Genomic DNA, 17,155 nt, shown 5'->3' on the forward strand with positions numbered 1-17,155 from the left:
AAACACACACAGACAGAGACAATAGGAAAAGGATCATCTGGAGAAGTTACAGAAAATCTTGTGTTCTCACAACTCCTCAGATTTAGTTTTCTGTAGGAATACTGAGGATTTTTTTGTTGTTGTTGCTATTCTCTAAACTGAGTCTTCATATTCAGATCATTAAACTAACACCTCAATTAATTTTAATATTAACATTCTAAAGTTGTATCTCTACTCTTTAATGACCAGGAGGTAGCCATTATTTTTGCTGGCAGAACCCTATATATCTATAGAAGTAACTACATTTACAATCTTTAGCACCATGATTTCTCCAATAACCTAATAAACACATGCTGTTTTGAAGCCAATGAAAGCATTATAAACTTCACTGAAAAAAGCAGTAAGAAGGAAAAATGATAATCCTACGAGACTGCAGAGAAGCACTTTTTAACGCCATTATAAATAAGCAATCCTAGGAGCAGCTCTGCAAGAAAGTCTTGTTATTTTCAAGAAGAGAGCACAGAAATTGTTAGAACTTGGAACTATTTTAGAGTAATATTAATAGCCTAGGACTGTCTAAAAGAAAATGAATTTTTCTAACCATAATCTTTTCTTTGTAAATAACCTTTTTCTTGTATGGATTTTTAAGAAACTAAACCATATTTGAATTATAACATAAACTATATAAATCCTAAGTATACAGCTTAGTTAACTTTCACAAACACCATCATTATTCACAGGAAGGCCCTTTTGTGCTTCCTCTCCATTCACAACCCATCCTATACCCTACCAACATAACCACTAATATTTATTGCAAGATTCATCAAAAAAAAATTACTCAAAATGTCACTTTATTAAAGTTTTTAAAGCACTTTCATACATTTTTCTCATTTGACTAACAGAAATATTAAGAGTCATAAATAAGCATCATGAGATCACAAATGATAAAATCCTTGATTTAAGGAGAAAAGTAATGTGCCGGAAGTCAGTGGGTTAAAATGTGATGAAGATAAAATTAGAAACCAAATCAGCTGAGTTCTTAGTCCAATACCTTTCCCCCAAGGGTCTGAAGGCTTGGATTGGAGATGACTAATAGGAGAGTGATGCTGGGTGGAGGAACAAAAAGCTTACTATTTATATATCAATTTAGAACAAACATTTTCCCATACCTCCTCCCTGGATCTATCGAAGATAACAGGAGCAGACATACTCTTGGATTCAATTCTGGGAGCAATGATTGTAGTAGGGGTCACAGGTGTGACTGCAGGAGAAGGTTCTGAAGACAGGATAGGTTCCCTTTCTGGACTATCTAGAGAAACTTCTTCTGTGGCTTCTAGATACAAATTAAACAAGTTAGTTAAGGATACTGATAACAAACCCCAATAGTCTCTCTGCAGTTAATGAGTTATGAAAAATATTTTTAGACTGCCCACAAAAAATATCAAAATAATGTTATTTAAAAATAATTATTATAAATAATTTAATGAATCCTTCCTTAGTTGTTCATCAATACTTTAAAACCAACAGTGAGGACTGTTGATTTCAGGAAGAATTACAGAAAGTCAGCTTAATTATCTATACTAGTGGTCAGGATAAAGCTAGCAGGAAAGCAATGATGTGGATAATTCCCCCTTCATTTGTGCTGGGTTTGTAATAGATCTTATGCTTGGGGTAACTTACCTTTCAAAACTGTTTATTCAGGCTAACATTATGATTATTTTATACATACAAACACAAATTTTATGGCAAGAGGCTGCCCAGAACTATCCCAGCTGGGATTAAAAATCGGTTATGGAAAATCCACAAAGTTAGTAATCTAAAGCAATTAACTGCTAAAGATTACTTAATATTAGTTGAATACAGAAGTATGACACAAAGCAAATAGCTGCTTAAGTTTTAATTTAAAATGCTCATCCACTTGAAAGATTTAGTATTAAACCTATTTAAAATGAAATCAAATCAATAAACTGATAGTCTACAAGCTATGTAACACTGTGCTAAATGCAATGGAGAAACACAAAGAAACGTAAAATATCATACCTGCCCTCAGGGAGTTTATAATCTAGTTGGGAAAATAAGACACAAGCATGTGGAATGTTAAATAATAATAAAAGACAAATAATAGCCAAGAGAACAATAAAAAGAATGTTACAAGACATTTGACTGCTTTATGAACTACAGAACAAACAGTACAATTTGAGATGGGAGACAATACTTTAGGCTGGGGGAAATCAGCAATAGTTTATGAAACTGATCTGAGAGGATCTGCATGGGTAGACAAAAAATGGAGGAAGAATTCTAGAAAAATGAAACAACAGCACAAACAAAAAGCAAAACCAGAAAAATAAAAATTACATTCAGTGGCCATAAAGAAAACCACAGTTCTGCAGGATTATAGAACTGATAACAGGAAAAGAAAGGAGGGCTATAAGGGAAACAGAATCAGACCAGTGGTTTCTAACCTGAGGTTCTTAGATTCCCAGAGGTTTGGGAAGGTAGTAATGGCAGTCAGTGATCCATTTTAATACCTCAAAAAGTATAGCAGTAACAACATATTTACCTGAAATAAGGTAAATAATGTTAACATTTACATTTAAATGTAAACAGGTCTACATTTTATCAATCTACACTCTTACTGGTTTTCTCATGATAATGAGATCTCCTTACTTGACATAGGTCTCTTTATATTTTTATATTAAACCAGAAATCTTTCCAACTGTGGTAACCAGAGAAGAAAAACAGATGATAGATATAAAATAGACAATTACACAATAAATGACCCTAATATAAAAAACTAAAAGCTTTCAGGCTGTTAAGATGGCTAGTATTTGTTCGTTTTTTAAAGAAATGAAATTAATGAGCAACATAAAATAAGAAAGCGGCGTATCAGAGCTAGGAGGTGTGAGAGCTATTATCTACAAACAAGCAAAACAACAAGGAGCAAACACAAAGAAATCTAAAAATCTCTAAAAGAGGTACGGTTACTGGCAACAGACCCAGAGACAAAGGGAAAGGCATATTAACTTGGTTGATGTGTCAGGACAGATAATGTAACTTTTAAGTTTTCAATCCCATTTTACTTCAGATACCAGATTTTGTATTCTTTGCAAGGACTCTGATAGGCTGTTTCATAAATAGTAGGAAACCTCAAAATAAGAAAAGCTAAATATGAATTAAGCTGCTCTGGAGAAAAAAATGAAAATGGATATTAAGATTTAGCATACTAATATACAGTCTGCCTTAAAGGCTTCTCATAACTTTTAGTGAAGTAAACATACTACAAATTCAGAAATCTTAATTTAAACCAGACCTGAAAGTTCCAGGAGATGCCCCACAGATTTTAACTATAAAGATGAACTTCTCCTGGGAAGAGATACTTGGAGGACAAGTATAAATTGATGATGTCAATGCCAGGGAAGAAATGTTTTACTCATAACATAGATACCAAAGAATTTTTTTAAACAAAGGACTACTCATTAAACTTATTATTTGCATTGTCTGCTGAAATGTGTAAGTGAAATAAGCTAAGGACCCTGGCAGAAACAAGTTTAAAAGTCCAGAACAATTTCAACACTGGCAATCTGCTCACCCTCACTTATTCCTTTATGATCGTTTCTTGGTGTACAGCAAAGCCTGGTGTGAAGGATGTAACAAATAGTGGAGGGGCTGTGTAGTCAAGCTTATGTAGTCAAAGCTCTCCAAGTAAACTACTAACAGTAACATGTCACATGCCAACTCTTTCTGATACGATGTCTGACAAAAGAGTTCCTGAAATGCTACCCAAAATGTACCAATACTCTATCTAATCTCTTCATGGTTTTAAAACCAAAATGGCTATATCCTTAGAGCAATATTGATATTCTCTCCTCTAATACAGGGGAAATAAATTAAGTACATGTCCTCATTACCTGAAAAATAGTCTTCACCATCCTGATAACATATGCTACTCTTTATTATGGTTTCTAAGAATCCTACTCCTCCACAGGAGGATTGATGATACACCTGCTTAAAGGCATTAAAATAAGAGGCAAGTGTAGTATTAATCCATTCACATACAAGTGACCAGATTAGGTCTTAGAACTACTAAAGATGTCATTTTGAAATGCACCTGAGTTTAAGATAAAAGATCAAGCATAAAAGGTGCTTGGGTAGCTCAGTCGGTTAAGCATCTGACTCTTGATTTCAGCTCAGGTCATGATCTCAGGGTTGTAAGATGGAGTACCCGCCCCCCCCCACCCCCAACAAGTTTCTGTTTGTAGACAGTAAAGGAAACTGAAACAGATGACTATGTTTATTTTTTAATAATTTTATTTTTTTCTCTTATTTTTTTAAAGATTTTATTTATTTGTGAGAGATAGCGTGAGCTTGAGTGGGAAGAACAGCAAGGAGAGGGAGAAAATCTTCAAGCAGACTCCCCGCTGAATGTAGAGTCCAATAGGGGGTTTAATCTCATGACCCTGAAATCATGACCGTGACCTGAATCAAAACCAAGAGCTGGATGCTTAACTGACTGAGTCACCCAGGCAAACCCCCTCCCCCTTTTTTAAAAGATTTTATTTCTTTATTTGACAGAGATCACAAGTAGGCAGACAGGCAGGCAGAGAGAGAGGGGGAAGCAGGCTCCTCAATGAGCAGAGAGCCCGATGTGGGACTTGATCCCAGGACCCTAGGATCATGACCTGAGCCGAAGGCAGAGGCTTTAACCCACTGAGCCACCCAGGCGCATCGCCCCCCTCCACTTGTTAAAGCAAATACTAACACTGGTGACCATAACTGAATGACAGTATTTAGTATAGATTGCTAGGTAGAGTAAAACATGAAGACTTTTCTAATGAAGCCAAATGGGCAAATATCTTTGTTTAGTACTCACTTGGCAAACCGAACATTTGTGCATGCTACTGAAAACAACAACAAAACATTCACAACATTCTGTTGTTAGCTTTAGGATACTCCTTATGTATTAATTCTGAGACTTCAAGGTAAAAGGGTCTTTTATGATATGGATAATCTGAAACTTCTACGTATTACTCTATACTATTATAGGATTGTACACAATTTTAGATTAGTACCCACTCAAGAGAGAAAAGACTCAGGTTGTCTTTTAGTTTAACACATAAATGCCATAAAAAAACTTTTAAGGGCTGCCTGGGAAAAAGTCCATAAAAGAAAACAAAAATGAATTTTATAACTTTGGTTAAACTATAAGTCGTTAGGTAACTACTAACTAAAAAATAAATGGGAAATACAATTAGTATTTGTATGGTATTTTAATTTTTCTGACAAGGTGAAATACATGAATTCATCTGTAGTAAAAACTTCTCATAAAATGAATCAAGCAGGAACTCATATGGACTTCTGTGATAGAGAATCGTATCTTCAAACACATTTATACAAAAAATAGAGAATGGTTCAAATATGCAACTACCATAAAAGCTAAGGACACATTACTGAATTTTAATGCAGTGAAAACCAGTTCAGGTAAATTAAGTTGTTAAGCAGACAAGGATTTACTACTTTAATTTTTTGAGTCATTAATCCTAAAAAGATTTGTTTCAATATCCAAACACTAACTTTTACCCAAGTTTTAATGTTAAAGTAGATGTAATTGTCTTGAAGAGAATGCTTTTTTTTTTTTTTTTTAAAAAGGCAGGACTACACCAAGTCCTTCCCAGGAAAATAAATTCCTCAAACATCAATTTACTCACACAAAAGTAAGTCAAATACAACAGGTCGTAAATACTGGAGTATTTTATTAAAGACATTTTAACTGATTTTAAAATCCAGAGCTTAATTTTGCTTGTGACACCTGTAAGGAATAAGATTACAATCACTGGTATTACTCAAAGTATGAATGCCACAACCACTAGTTTTTTGAAAGTAAGTACTGATCAAAACATGGAATTACAATACGTGATTTATTTTCAAATGCTTAAAACCAGAAAGGATCACGGGTTTCCTTCTCTCAACAGTTTATATTTTTCATAGTTATCTAACTGAAAATCTCCTGTCCTTTCAAGTTGCTAAGAAGAGCTACCACACACCTTACACAAAATTTCAGTTTTGCTTTAGAAAATATCTTGAAACAGGATAGAGTGGACTATTCCTAAAAAAATAAAGATATTCACAAGTACCTGCAAAAAGGTCTTCTCTGTCATCATCTAGCACCACCGCTGCAGGTTTCGGGCCATTAGAGTTTGTACTGACATCTTCTGCATTAAAACTGGCTGGTTCTGGAGATGATGGACTCGACTGTTAAAAAAACAATAATAGATGATGGATTAGTATGTTTAACTATTATAATTACATCTCTATAGATTATAGAAATAGAACATTCTCTTAATAAAAAGGGAAAAAAGAACAAGAACGGCCACTCATAGTACCTCCTCTAAGGGTAAGAATAAACCAAAACCACATTTTTATTCATTTTCCTTCTTAACAAAAGTCACTTAAGAGTAAAAAAATCTTTTTCAGTCATCCCTTTGAAGATAATAATTTTGTCATGTTGTTATATTTAACAAAAATTTAATGCTTTACAGCCATATAAAATATCACTGATTATTTTACAAAAGTAAAAAAAAGAATCACATCTTGAAAACATGTTGCAGGTATAAGAAGTTCAAAGTATTCCTTTACTGTAACTGAAAAGTTTAACAGTAGTTGAATTAACACTACAACTATTATAAAATTTCCATGGTTTAAAACTTTAAAAATGCCCTCCTCCCCAACATTTACATTTCAACTGAACTTTCGGGCTGTTTTTTGTTACTTCTTAACCTTAAAGTGTAATGACCAACATAAGAGAACGAGACTATGAATCTTTTAGCTTTATTATAGTTTTCTTCTAATAGTTAAAACCAATGCTTTAAAAAAAAATCACATAAAAATGACAGTGTGTATGTCAAAAGCATACAGCTAGGGATTTTTCAGAAATCAAACTGATCCAGATCCAGAAAGAACATTATCATCAACCCCAGAAACTCTAATTCTTTATCCTCTCTCCACCGAAGCTTCTATCAGCATGCATTAGTTTTCCCCGTTTCTGTTCTTCATAAAAGTAGAATCACACAGAATACATTTTGTTTTTGTTCTTAACGTTATATATTCAAGATACTTCCATACTGTTGTGCGTACTAATGTATCACATATTCTTGTGGCTGCAAAATATTTCATTGTGTAAATATACTTCAATCGATCCTTTCTATTATTGATGGCTATTTGAGTTTTGTACCACTATCAACAACACTGTATAAACTTCCTACTATATGTATTTTTTAATAAACATGTGAACAAATTTGTGTTTGGTATGTATGAGTAGAAAAACTAGATGACAGGATAGGCGAACATTTTTGCTTTAGAAGCTATCACTAAACAATCTTCTAAAGTGGCTGCATATTTACACTCCTACCAGCAACATATGAAAATACCAATTGCTCCACATCCTTGTCAACATTTTGAAAATATTCCATCTTTTCCAGTTTAGACATTATGGTGGTACACTTCAGAGTATCTAGTGTTTAATCTGTATTTCCCTGCCGAACAACGATGCCCAGCAATTTCTCATGGCAAATGGCTGAAAGATTAACTATCCCCCCTTTTTTTATTTATTATTTTTTAAAGATTTTATTTATTTATTTGACAGAGAGAGATCACAAGTAGGCAGAGAGGCAGGCAGAGAGAGGAGGAAGCAGGTTCCCTGCTGAGCAGAAAGCCCGATGTGGGGCTCAATCCCAGGATGTTGGGATCATGACCTGAGCCGAAGGCAGAGGCTAAACCATGGTGCCACCCAGGCGCCCCACTATCCCCCCCCTTTTTTTAAGATTTTATGTATTTATTTGACAGACAGAGATCACAAGCAGGTAGAGAGGCAGGCGGCGAGAGAGAGAGAGGAGGAATCAGGCTCCCTGCCGAACAGAGAGCCCGATGCGGGACTCGATCCCAGGACCCTGAGATCATGACCTGAGCCGAAGGCAGAGGCTTAACCCACTGAGCCACCTAGGCGCCCCCCCCCCAACTATCCCCTTTTTAAAAAAAGGTTTTATTCATTTATTTAGAGAGAGATCACACATGCATATGGATAGAGGGGGCAAGGGGATAGAGGATCTCAAGCATACTCCATGGAGCATAGGGCCTGATGTAGGGCTCAATGCCACAGCCCTGAGATCACGAACTGAGCCAAAACTAAAAGTCGGACACTTCACCAGCTAAGTCACCCAGGCACCCCTTGATAAGCCTCTTTTGTGAAAAGTCTGATCAAGTATTTTGCCCATTTTGCTATAGTTCTTAGTGACTTGTACAAATTATTTATGTATTCTGGAGACAAGTTCTTTGCGAGATATGTAATTTCTTCCAATCAGTGGCTTGTGTTTCAACTTTTTTTTTAAGGTTTTATTTTTTATTTATTTGACAGAGAGAGATCACAAGTAGGCAGAGAGGCAGGCAGAGAGAGAGGAGGAAGCAGGCTCCCCGCTGAGCAGAGAGCCTGATGCGGGGCTCGATCCCAGGACCCTGGGATCATGACCTGAGCCGAAGGCAGAGGCTTTATCCCACTGAGCCACCCAGGCACCCCTCAACTTTCTTTTTTTATTAAAACTTTTATATTTAAGTAATCTCTATGCCCAATGTGGGGCTTGAATCTACAACCGTGAGATTAAGAGTCCCATGATCCACTGACTAAGGCAGCCAGCTGCCCACCCCCAACCCACTGTCTTAATAGTGGACTTAGATGAACAGAAATTCTTAATTTTACTAAAAATAAATAATCAATTTCTCTTTTTATGATTAGTAAACTTTTTTAGGATACTCTTTTGAAGTCATTCCTAATTCTTAAGATTTTCTCAAGCTTTTTAAGTAATCTATCCTCTATGGCATAATGACTTTTTTTTTTTTTAAAGATTTTATTTATTTATTTGACAGAGAGAGATCACAAGTAGGCAGAGAGGCAGGCAGAGAGAGAGAGAAGGGGAAGCAGGCTCCCCACTGCCCAGAGAGCCCGATGTGGGGCTCGATCCCAGGACCCTGGGATCATGACCTGAGTTGAAGGCAGAGGCTTTAACCCACTGAGCCACCCAGGCGCCCCGCATAATGACATTTCTTCATAGCTCTCTCTCTCTCTCTTTTTAAAAATATTTTATTTATTTATTTGACAGAGAGACAGCCAGAGAGGGAACACAGGCAGGGGGAGTGGGAGCAGGAGAAGCAGGCTTCCCGGAGAGCAGGGAGTCCAATGCAGGGCTCGATCCCAGGACATCATAACCTGAGCTGAAGGCAGAAGCTTAACCAACTGAACCACCCAGGTGCCCCTCTCAACACCTTTCAAAAAGTTTCAATTCTTTTTTTTTTTTTAACAAAAAGATTTTATCTATTTATTTGGGAGAGAGAGAAGAGTATGAGTGGGAGAGAAAATCTGAAGCAGCAGACTTCACACTGAGCACAGAGCCCGATGTGGGGCTCAATCTCACAAATGGGAGATCACACCCGAGCTGAAACCAAGTCCAATGCTCAACCACCTGAGCCACCCCACCCCAGTTTCAATTCTTTATAGAATTTAAAGGGAAGGTGTTTGTTTTTTCTCTTTGGAGCCTCATTCTTACAGTCTCCAACTCTCACAAAGGTGGGCCTCCTAATTTACCATAGCAATTTCACTTGAAGGAATTTAAAAATAACTAAGCTTATACATTTTTCTTCTGGAAGATGTTCCTGACAACCTCAACCTCACCTCTAGCTGAGTCTGGTTAGGGGAATGGCCTACATGCTCCCACAGAACAGCTACTTCCCCTATCATAATTTCTCTTACCACACTATAATTATTAACTGTTTATAAATTATAAACTCTATAAGGAAAGGAGACTATCTTCTTTTGTTTACTAATTTTTTACTCCATTCTGGGCCACAAACGCTCAATGACTATTTGTTAACTGAATTCCAAGAAAATAATTATGAATATGCCTAAGAATTGTTCCCAAGTTTGTCAATGAGATTATCTATAATACTGAAAAATTTGAAATAGCCTACAACACATCTACATAAAAATGGAGCAGAGTAGTTTCAACAACCATGCATGATAAAAACTCTAACCAAACTAAAAATACAGGGGAACATTATCAAGTTAAGAAACAATAGCTATAAAAACCTACGTCAACTTTTTTTTTTTTTTTTTAAAGTAAGCTCCACAGGATGCCTGGGGTGGCTCAGTGGGTTAAGTGACTGCCTTAGGCTCAGGTCATGATCCCAGAGTCCTAGGGCTGAGTCCGCATCAGGCTCCTTACTCAGCAGGGAGCCTGCTTCTCCTCTGCCTGCCACTTCCCCTGCTTGTGTGTACATGATCTCTCTCTCTGATAAAGAAAGGAAGGAAGAAAGAAAGGAAGGAAGAAAGAAAGAAATCTTTTAAAAAAAGAAAGAAAAAAGCTCCATGCTCAGTGTGGGGCCTGAACTCACAACCCTAAGATCAAGAGTCACATGCTCTATGCACTGAACCAGTCAGGCGTCCCCTACATCAAAGTTAATGGTTAGAAACTAGAAGCTTTCCCACTAAGATCAGGAATAAAACAGGGACATCAACCCTCACCACTGCTTTTCAACACTGTACTGAAAGTTCTACCCAATGTGGTAAGACAAGAAAAGGAAAATAAAGGTATACAAATTGGGAAGGAAAAAATAAAACTGCCTTTGTTCAGAAATTGTATCAGTGTCTAAGTAGAAAATCCAAACAAAAAACCTCCCAGAACTACTAAGCACTTACAGCAATGTAGAAGCATACAAGATTAGTATACAGCAGTTAATCACTTTCCTACACAGCATCAATGAAAACAGAATTTCAAGTTCAAAACGTTAACATTTACATTGGTACCCCCCAAAAATGAAATACTTAGGTATAATCTAAGAAAATATATACAAGATCTACATGAGAAAAAATCCAAAACTCTGATGAATGAACTCAATGGCTAAATAAATGGAGAGATACTGCATGTTCACGAATAGGAAGACTAAATACTTTCAAGATGTCAGTTCTTCCCAACTTGATATAGAGATCTGATGTATCTGATGATGGAATTTTGATAATTCCAGAAAATTATTTTGTGGATATCAATAAAATCCTAAAGTTTATTCAGAGAGGCAAAAGACCCAGAATAGCCAAAAGAACACTGAGGAAAAAGAATAAAATTGGAGGACTGAAGCTACTTGACTTCAGCCTTATAGTAATCAACATAATGTGGTACTGGTGAAAATATAGATGAATGGAACAGAAAAGCCCCAAAATGGACCCATATAAATACAGTCAACAGATCTCTGACAAATAAACAAAGAGCACAATAGAGAAAAAAAGAGTCTCTTTAGCAAAAAGTGTTGGCCTAGACATTTACATGCAAAAATATGAATCTGCACAGAGACTTTATACCCTTCACAGAAATCAACTCAAAATGGATTACATACCTAAAAATTGAACACAAAAGTATAAAATCCCTAGATGGTAACAGGAGAAAAATCTAGATGACCCTGGATTTGGCAGTTTTTAGATACATTAACAAAAGCACACTCCATTAAAGAAAGAATCGATAAACTTCATTAAAATTAAAATTTTCTGTGAAAAATACTGTCAAGAAAATAAAAAAGCCACAGACTGGAAGAAAAGTGAAAAGATGCCCCACAGCATTTATCAACAGGGAAAATGCAAATTAAAAAGGTTCCACAACACCTCATGATAGTGTATCTATACACATTAGAACGCTCAAAAATCCCTCATTGCCAACTTCCTCCACCTGAGTGGTATGGTACATTTGTTACAATATATGAATCTACAATGACATATTGTAATTACCAAAGTTTATAGTATATGGTGTTTTATGTGCTGTGGGCTTGGACACATGTGTAATGACATGATGTGTATCCACCCTCATGCTATTACACGAGGTAGTTTCACTGTCCAGAAATCACGTGTGCTGTAATTCACCCCTCCTTCCCTTCTAACGTACTGATTTTTTTTTACTGTCTTCACAGTTTTGCATTTTCCAGAATATAATATAGTTGGAATCTTATAAGTAATCTTTTTAGACAGGGTGCTTTAACTGGTAATACGCATTTGAGTTTTCTGTGTCTTTTCATGGCTAGACAACACATTTCATTTTTTAGTGCTGAATAACATTCCACTGACTTGAAGCACCGGTTTATTTACCCATTAACCTACTGAAGGACATCTTGGTTGCTTCCAAGTTTTGGTAGTTATGAATAAAGCTGCTGTAAACATCGTGTGCTGTTTTTTGTGTGTACATGAATTTTCAGCTTCTCTGGATAAATACTAAAGAGAGTGAGTGATTACCAGACTATGTAAGAGTAAGTTATAAGAAACTGCCAATCTGTCTGCCAAACTAGCTGTACCATTTTGCATTCCCACCAGCAGTGAATGAGAGTTCCTTCTGCCAGCATTTGGTAGTGTTATACAGATACACTATCATACCTTTCTCTCCCACTGATAAGCACTAAAAGATCTGAACAGAATACAAAAAACAAAGACTTAAATTAAATAACAGCAAATAGATTGGGTAAGGAGACAAAATGTGAAGGTTAATTTTATGATTTTCCCCCCTTCTTTAATCTCTTTCAGTGTTTCCTGAGAATGGCTCCAATTGTAGAACTAGTCTAGTAGTGTGTGCAGCAATCACTCTGAGAAAAATCTTTATCTTTGAATTATAACACAAGGCCCCTGCTACCAAGAGAATGTTAGTGGAAAAATTTCTTTTCTTCCTCTTCCTACCCCATTTTCTTTCCTGGCTCTAACCTGAGGCCAAATTCAGTGGCTAGATGCATGAAACCTGCAATGATGACAGCATTGACAGCTAAAATCCCAAGAGAAAATCTACTTTTCTGGCCAGCTGAACCAGGAAAAGAGGACCTACATACAAATGTGAAGAAGGGGGACAGAAATCCTCATTAGTATCTTCTCTCCTTTCTTTCACTGCTTTTCCCTAAGAGTGACCTCAAGCTGAGCAAGAGTATGTGCCCGGTGCAGGCAGCTACAACTCTGACAGAAGGCCACATTTCTAGGAAATAGCCTTAGAAAACAGAGGTCAATGTCTCTTTCCCAAAGACTGGATTTGTTTGGTGTCCATTCTAATAAAGACGATGTTTCCTGTGGAGCAAAGAATAGGCACACTTATTGCCTCTTAAAATGATCTGGGTTCCCTAAGCTCAGGTTCTATAGCTGTGACACAAACCAAAGGCAGATGCAATATTAATCTCCCCACTCCTATTCCTATCACACCATCCCATCAAGAAAGAGATAGGGGAAATTAACACAAACATGATACTCATGCTGCTTGCTATGTTTTGAGTAAAAGTGCTTAATCAAGTCTTCTAAGTTAATTTGTTAGCTTAGAAGGAACATACAATTTCAGACTCTTTACAATTCCTGACAGAAAAAGTCAGTGAACTTGAAGAAAAATCGTTAGAAAATATCCAATCTGAATAACAGAGGGAAAACAAAGGCAGGAACTGTAAGACAATTTAAAAAAGTCTAACACTGACCTCAATGGACTCCTAGAGAAGTACACAAAAATATTTCAATAAATGATAGCTAAAGGTCCCTTGGGGCACCTGGGTGGCTGGTTAAGCCTCTGCCTTCAGCTCCGGTTATAATCCCGGGGTCCTGGATAGAGTCCCGCATCCCATCGAGCTCTCTGCTCAGCGGGGAGCCTGCTTCCCCCTCACTCTCTGCCTGCCCCTCCACCTATTTGTGATCTCTCTGTCAAATAAAATTTTTAAAAAGTCCCAAATTTGTTGAAATACCTAAATTTACAGATTTGAGACAACTTCAAAGAAAATCCTATCCAGCCACATCATAAAAAGCAGATGAAAAAACAAAGAGTTAAAAAAAAAACTTAAAGTAGCTAAAAAAAAATTACATTCAGGGAAACAATTACAAAGACTGTATATTTCTCATGAGAAATTAGAGATGACAACAGTGGCACAATATCTCTACAATGGTTTAAAAAAAAAAAAGTCAACATAATTCCTATACCCAGCAAAAATATCTTCCAGGAACAAAGATGGAATAAAGATATTCTCAAATGAAAGCATACTATAGGGACCTATCATCACTAGGCCAGTTGTTTAAAAAAAAAAAAAAAAAAGGGTAGGGGGGACCAAAAGACAATCTTAGCCTGAAGATACATGATAAGAGTTAACATAAATTTGGGTCTTCAGGAATACGGTGAAAATCACAGAAAGAATTAACTAACTGGAGAAATATAATAGACCATTTTTCTTCTCTTACATTATTGAAAATGTGTATGACTAAGAAACCAAAAATTATAACACTGTCTGGTAAGTTTTTCAATGTATGGAGATATATGTGAAAACTAAAAACACAGAGGAAGGAGAGGTAAATGGTTATAAGGATCTACATTTTATTTGTAGAGTATAATTTTAACTCTAATTAGATGGTAAATTATTAGGTATGTATTTTATAATCCCTACAGTAACCATATACATATATAAATATATATTAAAATATAGTTATATGTTATAAACAAATATACGTAAGTATATATACATTTATAAGAGGAAGGGAAGATAAAGCAAAAAATCCAGTAGATAAAATTAAGCACTTACAGACATTAATACAAAAGAAGGAAGAAAAGGGGAATGGGAAAAACAGAAAACAAATAAAATGGTAGATCTAATCCAGTTACACCAATAATTACATTAAACACACCAATTAGAGGGCAGAGGTAGCTAGACTAGATATAAAGACAGCAATACAGAACAATATGCTGCCTACAAAATACATACTTTAAAGACACAGATAGTTAACAGTAAAAGAATGGAAAAACTATGTCATGCAAACAATCAAAAAAGAGATGGAGTGCTACATAAATATCAGATAAACTTCCAATAACGAGTATTATCAGCAATGAAGAGAGACGTCATAGGATAAAAGCACCAATTTATGAAGAAATCATAACAATGTTAAGCCTGTGTCTAACAACAGAGCTTCAATATGAAGATGAAACTGAACTAAAAGTAATTAAATAACAAATTAAAAATCAACAATTATATTTGGAGATTTCATCACTTTTCTCTCAGTAATTGATAGAATAGACAGTTAACGGGATACCTGGGTGGCTCAGTTGGTTAAGCCACTGTCTTAGGCTCAGATCATGATTCCAGGGTCCTGGGATTGAGTCCCACATTGGGCTCCTTGCTTGGCGGGGAGCCTGCTTCTCTCTCTGCCTCTGCCTGCCACCCTGCCTGCTTGTGTGTTCTCTCTCTCAATCTGACAAATAAGTAAAATCTTAAAAAAAAAAAAAAAAAAAAAGAATAGACAGGTAGCAAGGCAAGATAGAGCAGACCTGGAAAAACTTTTAACCAACTTGACTTAACATTTATACAACACTTCAAAAATAACATCAGATTATATACATTCATTTCAAGCACATACAAAATATTCACCATAAGAGACCATATTCTGGGCCATGAGACAAATGTTAACACATTTAAAAGTACTAAAATCACAAAACATTTTCTAACCATAATCAAATTAAAGTAGAAATGACAGAGACATATTGAGAAAATCCCCAAATTTTGGAAATTAACACATTTCTAAATAACCCACAGGTCAAACAGTATGTCAGAAGGGAAACTAGAGCGTAGTTTAAATTGAATGAAAACAAACACAGCATTAAAATTCGTGGGATACAGCTAAAGCTGTGCTTACAAAGAAATATATAGCTAATACTCCAAAACAAAACAAGCAAATAAAAAACCACCAAGTTTCAAATCAATGATTTAAGCCTCCACGAACAAGAGAAAAAAAAAAAATCAAGCAAAAGCGGATTCTTTGAAAAGATCCCAAGATATTCTCTAGAGAGACTAAAATAAACGAGTAAATAAGTAAATAGAAGACATAAATTATCAATGCCAGGAGTGAAAAGGCAGGGGCAACACCCATAGACCCCACAAACATGGTCACAGGATAAAAAAGAGTATTATGAAAAACTTTATGCCCATAAATTTCACAACTTAGACTGAATGGGCAAATTACTTGAAAAACCCATACTATAGAAGTTCAACAAGAAATCACCTTGTCTATCTATTAAAAGATAATGAATTTGAAGTTAAAAGTCTTCCAAAAACAAAACTACATGCTCAGATGATTTCACTAGTGAGTCCTATCAACCTTTAAAGAAGACAGTAAGACTAATTCCATTCAACCTGTTCCAAAACACAGAAGAGGAATGAACACTCTCCAATTCCCTTAATGAAACCAGTATTTCCAGTACCAAAATCAAAGATATTACACATAAAAGAAAATACTGCACAAATATCTACTGTAACAGACATAGCAGCCTAAACAAAATACTATCAAACTGAATGCAGCAACATATAAAAAGGAAAATAAGTACATTTATGACTGTGATGGGCTTATCCCAGGAAGGCAAGGTTTATTTAGTGTTTTCAAATCAAGCAATATAATCCATGTTATCATTAACCTAAGAAGAAAACTGCACAATCATCTTAATAAACAGAAAAAGAATCTAGTATCTACCAGCCTCCATTCATGAATACAAAATACCAGAAAACTAAGAACAGAACTTCTTTAACCTGGTGGAGGACATCTACAAAAACAAAAACAAAACCCAAATCAAACCAAAACAAAACAAAAAAACCTAAGGGACACCTTGCTATCTCAGTTGGTAGAACATGCAACATTGAATCTCAGTTTTGAGTTCAAGTCCCATGTTGGGTAGAGAGATTATTTAAAAATAAAACCTTTAAAAATAAAAAAACTTACCAGATAACATCGTATGTAGAGAGAAAGAATATTTCCCTCCTAAGTTCATAAAAAGGAAGAAAATGGAACCACTTCTACCACTCCTATCCAATATTATACTGATGGTCTTAGCTATTACATTAAGGTATATAGGAAACAAAGAAATAAAACTCCAAATCACTAACAGTAGGATTAAATACATGAAAATCCCATGGACTCTCCAAAAAACCTACTAGAACTAATGAGCGTTTAGTACAGTTGCTGGATAGAGGGTAAATATACCACCAACAAACAAATGTAAAAAGAAGCCACGAAATAAGAATGAACTAACTAAATATGTGCTAGATTGGTATGCTGAAACACGGATGAAAAAAATCAAGTAACAAGAAAAAAAATGGAAAGAAATAGTAA

At 35.6% G+C, this 17,155-nt stretch overlaps 1 protein-coding gene across 2 annotated transcripts in view; it reads right to left on the reverse strand.

The window, feature by feature from the left end:
- LOC111148224 (sorting nexin 2) overlaps positions 1-17,155 on the reverse strand; it is a 52,724-nt gene that overhangs the window by 26,644 nt on the left and 8,925 nt on the right. For both annotated transcript variants that reach the window (XM_022504696.1, XM_022504695.1), the window contains exons 2-3: positions 6,111-6,228; positions 1,149-1,312 (exon numbers count right to left, since the gene is read on the reverse strand). In XM_022504696.1, the coding sequence (XP_022360404.1) occupies positions 1,149-1,312; positions 6,111-6,228 (282 nt within the window). The remainder of the gene's footprint in view (positions 1-1,148; positions 1,313-6,110; positions 6,229-17,155) is intronic.

Source organism: Enhydra lutris, unplaced genomic scaffold, assembly GCF_002288905.1.
Source record: "Enhydra lutris kenyoni isolate GAN:26980312 unplaced genomic scaffold, ASM228890v2 scaffoldscaffold19, whole genome shotgun sequence".
Lineage (NCBI taxonomy): Eukaryota > Metazoa > Chordata > Mammalia > Carnivora > Mustelidae > Enhydra > Enhydra lutris.